General features: G+C 39.3%; 1 protein-coding gene across 1 annotated transcript; it reads left to right on the forward strand.

The window, feature by feature from the left end:
• The first annotated feature begins 367 nt into the window (after window positions 1-367).
• Window positions 368-7,053, forward strand: LOC311132934 (ER membrane protein complex subunit 4). The gene is made up of 6 exons (XM_084166324.1): window positions 368-526; window positions 1,410-1,522; window positions 1,734-1,848; window positions 2,077-2,230; window positions 4,749-4,909; window positions 6,556-7,053. Exons 2-6 carry the CDS (start codon window positions 1,422-1,424, stop codon window positions 6,589-6,591), a joined length of 567 nt encoding a protein of 188 aa, XP_084022450.1. The 5' UTR covers window positions 368-526; window positions 1,410-1,421; the 3' UTR covers window positions 6,592-7,053.
• Window positions 7,054-7,884: the final 831 nt, after the last annotated feature.

Genomic DNA, 7,884 nt, shown 5'->3' on the forward strand with positions numbered 1-7,884 from the left:
TAGAAACATCTCAACGAGGATCAATGGAAACAGGATGCACCTGAGCTCAATTTTGAGTCTCACAGCAAAGGGTTTCAATACTTATGTAAATAAGGTATTTCTGTTTTTTTATTTTTAATACATTTGCAAAAATGTAGAAACATCTGTTTTCATTTTTGGATTATTGTGTGTAGATTGATGAGGAATAAAATAATGTAATCCATTTTAGAATAAGGCTGTAACGTAACAAAATGTGGAGAAAGGGAAGGGGTCTGAAAACTTTCTGAATGCACTGTATTTTGGTTTCAAAACCCCGTACAGTAGGTGGCGGCAACACACCAATAGTCTGCATTAAAACATTAAAGAAGAAGAAGTGAGAAGCGACATCAGTACTGAAACGTCATCATTGTGTGCCTGACCATCGTATGTCGTCGATTCAAACTGAGTTCACTGCTTGTGCATAATTTGACGAATATCGACCTACTGTTGGCTAATTTTGCTCAAGAGTAACATAAAAGTAAAGTAAACACTAGTTGGAAAGTCCAAGGTAAGGAGTGTTGTCATTTTATATCTTCAGCCTATCTCTCTGACTAGATGTTTGACCTAACCGTGCATGCTAACAAGCTACCTAGCCAGCTGCTTCAGCTAACTGTACATGTTTATATGTTAGCAATAGTACCAGTTTACATGAATGCCATATCTAGACAGCATCATAGTTGTCATTTAGCGTAACTTTAGTCCATATACCTATAGCCCAACCCTAGTTCATATGCAATACAAGTATTTGTATGACCAGAAGTGCTGACCTAGCTGCTAGCTAACTTGGCTAGGAAACCTGAACATTTCACCCCCATCTTGCTATATGTCAAGCCAATGCCTCTCTTCGTAGCTAGTCGGGGGTTGTTGTCTTGGAATAGCCTAGTTTTCGAAAACTACAATTCCGACGCAGTGTTTTAACGTTTAGTAACGTCAATCACCGCTTGCGAAACAAATTTCGGAGTACGCTACATAGCTAATTAATACAGGTGGCCTCCTCTGTCTTTCCGTAAACAAGTGGTGTAACATGGCGATATAGCTGTGTGGGAACACTACTAACCATATAAAGGTGTGTAGTAATTTAACCTTTTTTATTAGTATTATTCCTCGCGGATATGAAAGATACGCTCCTTGTGTGTCCAAAACCTTACCGCAAGCGATGTATTTCAACGTTCAGAACGAGCGTCGGAGCTCTTAACAGAATATCCTCAGCCAGAAGATACTATCGACAATAGGCGCTAAAAGCGCACAATGGGTTAGGAATAACCTAGTGGCTGACACTAGCAAGATCTTCTATGAAGCTCTGCGAAAACAAAATAACAGTGTTTGTTTTGGTCATCGTCAAATATGCCATTCTTGTTATAATAATGTGCTCTTCTTGTGGTTCAACATAGTTCTACGTTGCCATGGCGTCTCCAGGGGGACAGGGAGGAGGGGCAGTGTCTACAAGAGGAGCAGGAGCTAGGAGGATGAAATGGGCTCTGGAGTTGAGCTTGGGCAATGCCAGGTAAGACTAATGACCTGTGGCTTAGCTGTTCTAGCGGTAATCCTCTATCACTATTGTGCTGACATTTCATGAGTCCAGATCAACAGTTACACAGATAAACAGGCATGAAATGCTTAAATAACTACCTTGTTATAACTAATCTATAACCTACAGCTTATGTTATAACCTCTCCCTCATGGATCACCCTCTAACTGTCCTCTCTGTCTTCCAGGGGTCGTGGAGACAGACAAAGTAACCAGGGAGATGTGATGTACCCCATTGGATACTCAGACAAACCAGTCCCAGACACCAGCATCCAGGAAACAGACAAAAACCTGGTGGAAAAGGTAGGTCACCAGAAGAGGGTGCATAGGCACATTTGAGTCTATAGGCAGTAGAAAAACAGTAGGATTTTGCTTTCGTAACATCATGATATATTGTTCACAAAGCTCCCTTTGTGTTTTGTACTATTTCTAACTTACTATCTTACTTTATTAATATATTGTTATTAACTTGCTCTCTTCTCTACCCCCATCCCCCTTTCTCTCCACCTCCTCCCCCCCCCTCTATAACAGCGTTGTTGGGACGTGGCCCTGGGCCCCCTGAAGCAGATTCCCATGAACCTATTCATCATGTACATGTCTGGTAACACCATCTCCATCTTCCCCATCATGATGGTCTGTATGATGGCCTGGAGGCCCATCCAGGCTCTCATGTCCATGTCTGCTAGTGAGTATTTGTTTTACCTTTTCTTTTAGCAGGGAGGCCCATTGAGACTAAGGTCTCTTTTGCAAGGGAGCTCTGCTCTGCTCACAATATTAATGACATGTGTTGAACAGGTACAGACAGTGCACATCAATCAACATTTCAGTTTCCACATCAATCAATGTATGTGAAAGAGTCAGTTATCAACAGCGCAAATGTTCATCCATAGTCTCTGGGCAGGTTGAAACAGATATAGGACATCCGCAATACATCTGTACAAATACACAAAAAGGCAAAAGAGTAGCTCTGCCAGTGCCTTGCTCTCTAATGAGACTACAGCAGTGTTCACCAACCTTTGTCCTGGAGCTCTCCAGAACTTATATATCATGATTGAATTGTATTTAATACAAACTTCCTTTTGATTTATTTTTGAACCGTTTTCCATGTATGAATCTGTTATTCAATGTTTCATCAAATAATTTGTGTATATTTTTGATACCTAAAGATGTCCTAAAAATCAAGTCTAAATGTTCCTTGGTATTGCTATCTTAAGCAATAAGGCCCGAAGGGGTGTGGCATATTTAAGCAATAATGCCCGAGGGGGTGTGGTATATGGCCAGTATACCACAGCTAAGGGCTGTTCTTATGCACGATGCAACGCAGAGTGCCTGGACACAGCCCTTAGCTGTGGTATATTGGCCATATATTGCAAACCCCGATGTGCCTTATTGCTATAATAAACTGGTTACTAACGTACAGTCAGGTCCATAAGTATTTGGACAGTGACACAATTTGCATCATTTTGGCTCTGTATGCCACCATAATGGATTTGAAAGGAAACAGTCAAGATGTGCTTTAAGTGTAGACTTTCATCTTTAATTTGAGGGTTTTGTCAAAATTATTGTATGAACCGTGTAGGAATTACAACCATTTTTATACATAGCCCCCCAATTTTAGGTGCTCAAAAGTAATTGGACAAACTAACATAATCATAAATTTAATTGTGAGTTTTAATACTTGGTTGCAAATCCTTTGCAGTCAATGACTGCCTGAAGTCTGGAACCCCTTTCGCGTTATGCTTCGGGTCATTGTCCAGCTGCACTGTGAAGCGCCGTCCAATGAGTTTTGAAGCATTTGGCTGAATCTGAGCAGATAATATAGCCCTAAACACTTCAGAATTCATCCTGCAGCTTTTGTCAGCAGTCACATCATCAATAAATACAAGGGAACCCGTTCCATTGCCAGCCATACATGCCCACGTCATAACACTACTTCCACCATGCTTCACAGATGAGGCGGTATGCTTCGGATCATGAGCAGTTCCTTCCCTTCTCCATACTATTCTCTTCCCATCATTCTGGTACAAGTTGATCTTTGTCTCATCTGTCCATAGGATGTTGTTCCAGAACTGTACAGGCTTTTTTAAGATGTTTTTTTGGCAAACTCTAATCTGGTCTTCCTGTTTTTGAGGCTTACCAATGGTTTACATCTTGTGGTAAACCCTCTGTATTTACTCTGGTGAAGTCTTCTCTTGATTGTTGACTTTGACACAGATACACCTACCTCCTGGAGGGTGTTCTTGATCTGGCCAACTGTTGTGAAGGGGTTTTTCTTCACCAGGGAAATAATTATTCTGTCATCCACCACAGTTGTTTTCTGTGGTCTTCCAGGCCTTTTGGTGTTCCTGAGCTCACCAGTGCGTTCTTTCTTTTTAAGAATTTACCACACCTAATTTGGCCACACCTAATGTTTTAGCTATATCTCTGATGGGTTTGTTTAGATTTTTCAGCCTAATGATGGCTTGCATCACTTCGCAGTGACAGTTTTTAGACTTCATATTGAGGGTTAACAGCAACAGATTACAAATTCAAATGCCACACTTGAAATCAACTCTAGACCTTTTATCTGCTTACTAGTAAATTAACTAATGAGGGAATTACACACACCTGGCCATGGAACAGCTGAGCAGCCAATTGTCCAATTACTCTTGGTCCCTTAAAAATGGGGGGACCACATATAAAAAGTGCTGTAATTCCTACACCGTTCACCCGATTTGGATGTAAATACCCTCATATTCATTATTTAATTTCAATTCCAATATGGAGTGGTAGACAGCTAAAATAATAACTTGGTCAATGTCATATTTATGGACCTGACTGTAATTAGAGCAGTAAAAATACATGTTTTGTCATATCCGTGGTATGATATACCACGGCTTTCAGCCAATCAGCATTCAGGGCTCGAAACCACCCTGTTTATAATGGCCAATCTAACACTGCCAAGGGCTGTTCTTAAGCACAACGTAAAGTGGAGTATATTGGCCATATCACAAACCCCTGAGGTGCCTTAATGTTATTATAAACCGGTTACCAACATATATGACACAAGTATTTATGTGTCATATCTGTGATATATTGTCTGATATACACACAGCTGAAATACAGTTTCAGCCAATCAGCATCCAGGACCCAAACTACCCGGTTTGTATTATGTCATTTATAAGCATGTTACCACTGCTCACTCTTGCCCTTTCTCTCTTCAGCATTCAAGCTGTTGGAGAACTCTAACCAGCAGTGGCTCCAGGGGCTGGTCTATTCTGTAGGGAACCTGCTGGGCTCGGCATTGGCTATCTACAAGTGTCAATCAATGGGGCTTCTTCCAACTCACTCTTCTGATTGGCTCGCTTTCATAGAACCGCCTCAGGTGATCATTTTTTCTATGCAGTTATCCGTCCAATTTATTGTTCTCTCTTATGTGTTATAGGATGATTCACTTGTTTTTCAGGTTTATTTGTCATGTATAATGAATACATTGGAAATCTTACTCACCTGTGCTGTTGTGGTAAAAAAGAAGAAGACGAAAAGCAGCAATGAACAGGATGACAGAAAATACATGATAATTTAGGAACGATCTTCCTTTATATGTGTTCAGTGAAAGCATTACCATGTTAATTGAAATCTTTTGGAACACTCCACATTAGCTTTTCAAAATACTTCGATACACTCTCACAGCTGTAATACGCTGACTGCAAGTGGCAGGACTTCCCGTTTCTAATTTTACCTAATAAAATATCCACGTTTCACTACGTTCCGACCACATAATGGGGCAACAACGTGATTATACTAATCACGATAATTCACAATGTTCGTCTGCATAATTTAAATCTAGGATTCATTTGCATGAAACAAAGTCCACTTGATCAATAGTTATTGCTCTAGTATCCTCTGGTGCCAATGAGATCTATAGTGCCACCAACTGGTCTGGTGCAGCCATCTAAGGCTGCAGTGACTTTATATTCACAGATTCTAAGGACTTAAGGTTCATATACCAAATGTCATTGCCCCATGTACATCGGTTCAGTTCTAGTAGCCAGTTGTTGCCCATGGTGGAATTGTCTAACCTGCTAGCTCCTGAAGCCCCCATGAGCTCCAGAGTCTAGAAGCAGTCTAGCTAACGTTAGCATTGTGAATTAGCATTTCGCTAGCTAGCTGAGCTGTTTTACAAGAAAATGGCTGCGATGACTCACGCTAGCTAGCTAACAAGCCCTTATTTTTTAAGATATCAATGCCAAACCACATGGTTCATCATGGTAATGTCTGATGACCCTAAAAAGTTGAAAGTTGATAGGCCATTGTGGAGTGGATTTACAAAGGATTGAAATGGACACACCAATCAATAACTCAGCCATCTCTTAACCAATCCCTTAGCTTTTCTCAAACGACGTTAAGAGATGTACCATGGGCCTACATACCAAATTGTGTTCTTTGGATTTATGGTTCATGATGATAATATTTTCCAAAATGACAAGATGGAGGAAAATCTTAGCCTGACGACACACTCAATTCGTTATTAGTCTGTACATTAGTCTGAGACTGCCATCATTTAGGGGCAGGAGGGTTGTTGTACAAAACAAAGTCAGCTTTTGACCATGTCAGCTTTGTTGTGAACCCCTAAATATACTCATACATACACTAAACAAAAATATAAACGCAGCATGTAAAGTGTTCGTCCAATGTTTCATGAGCTGAAATAAAATGCGCAAAAATACAGTGACGAGATCCTTAGGCCCATTTATTTTTTGGTATCTGTGACTAACAGATGCATATCTGTATTCCCAGTGACGTGAAATCCATAGATTAGGGCCTAATGAATTCATTTCAATTGACTGATTTCCTCATATGAACTATAACTCAGTAAAATCAATGAAATTGTTGCATGTTGAGTTTTATCTTTGTTCAATATACATACAACAACCATAAGCCTAATATGCATAAAATGGTACAATGTGTGTTCCTGTTGTAATGGGTAGTACAAATATATAAACTTTGACATCTTTCTGTTCTCTGCAGAGGATGGAGATCATGGGTGGAGGGATGGTATTGTGAAGAGGACAGAAGACACACACATACTGAAATATGCTGAACTGTTCTATTAATACATTAAATCTCTTCAAAGTTTTTTTCAATTCTCTGGCTTTTAGGTTTTCATAGAATCCTCAAGCTTTTTATTTATCTACATTTTGTTGGTTGTCATTTGAGATTTCATTTGTTGTCACAGGTAATAAAATGTTACAGAACACATTCAACAACTGATAATAGGACAAACAATGTCATGTTTGCAAAAACGTTCACCATCCTACTAAATCCACAAGGTAAATTAAGGTGTCACCATAACATGTTTTTCATTTTCATCTTTTTGTCAAATAAAAGTGTTAAAAAAAAAAAAGTGTTAAGTAGAATGGTTATTAGCATAGACGACTGGAAAAATGACTGATCAGAAATGTGTGGACCTAAATTTACTGGTAAATGTGGGAATGTCGTACTGGAATAAACACATATTTTTTTAGGAATTTAGATTTTCCCTTTAACCTTGGACACCCTTTACAAAAACTTTCCCTGTGCTGAAAACAGGCGGGCAGGCCATAGGGTCAGACCGGCAGTGAAGGAAAGGGAAAGTGGGGGTAGATCACCTTAATATTGCAGATAGATTGTAACTTCCATCAATGTAATTGTCTGCATCACTTCCAATCCCCCATGTTTTTTTATATATATACACACACATACATATCCTTTAAAAATATATATATTCCCCTTTATTACTTTCCAACCCCACCACCCTTTCCCTAATTGGGGCATGTTGGTGAAGGCTATGGAGCCACATTTGGAGAGGTACATGTAGGTTACTTTTGCATTGAATCACAAAGGTAATTCATTAGTGTCTTGGCGAAATCCGGAATGTTAGTTAGTTAATATTTCCAACAATGATTGCATAAGTTATTGTTTCTTCTCATACATTTTGTACATTGCAAAGTCCTAAGTCAAGTCATTGGAAAAATAACTCACATTCTCATGTACGGTGGGGGAAAAAAAGTATTTAGTCAGCCACCAATTGTGCAAGTTCTCCCACTTAAAAAGATGAGAGAGGCCTGTAATTTTCATCATAGGTACACGTCAACTATGACAGACAAAATGAGATTTTCTTTTCCAGAAAATCACATTGTAGGATTTTTAATGATTTTATTTGCAAATTATGGTGGAAAATAAGTATTTGGTCAATAACAAAAGTTTCTCAATACTTTGTTATATACCCTTTGTTGGCAATGACACAGGTCAAACGTTTTCTGTAAGTCTTCACAAGGTTTTCACACACTTGCTGGTATTTTGGCCCATTCCTCCATG

This window comes from Coregonus lavaretus (assembly GCF_964263955.1).
Source record: "Coregonus lavaretus genome assembly, chromosome: 7".
In the NCBI taxonomy this organism is placed as follows: domain Eukaryota; kingdom Metazoa; phylum Chordata; class Actinopteri; order Salmoniformes; family Salmonidae; genus Coregonus; species Coregonus lavaretus.

Excerpts from the sequence above, each read along its gene's own strand:
- LOC311132934 (XM_084166324.1), top strand. The coding sequence starts at position 1,422 with ATGGCGTCTCCAGGGGGACAGGGAGGAGGGGCAGTGTCTACAAGAGGA. Across the intron at positions 1,849-2,076 it reads ACAAAAACCTGGTGGAAAAG|CGTTGTTGGGACGTGGCCCT; the intron begins GTAGGTCACCAG and ends CCTCTATAACAG. Across the intron at positions 4,910-6,555 it reads CTTTCATAGAACCGCCTCAG|AGGATGGAGATCATGGGTGG; the intron begins GTGATCATTTTT and ends TGTTCTCTGCAG.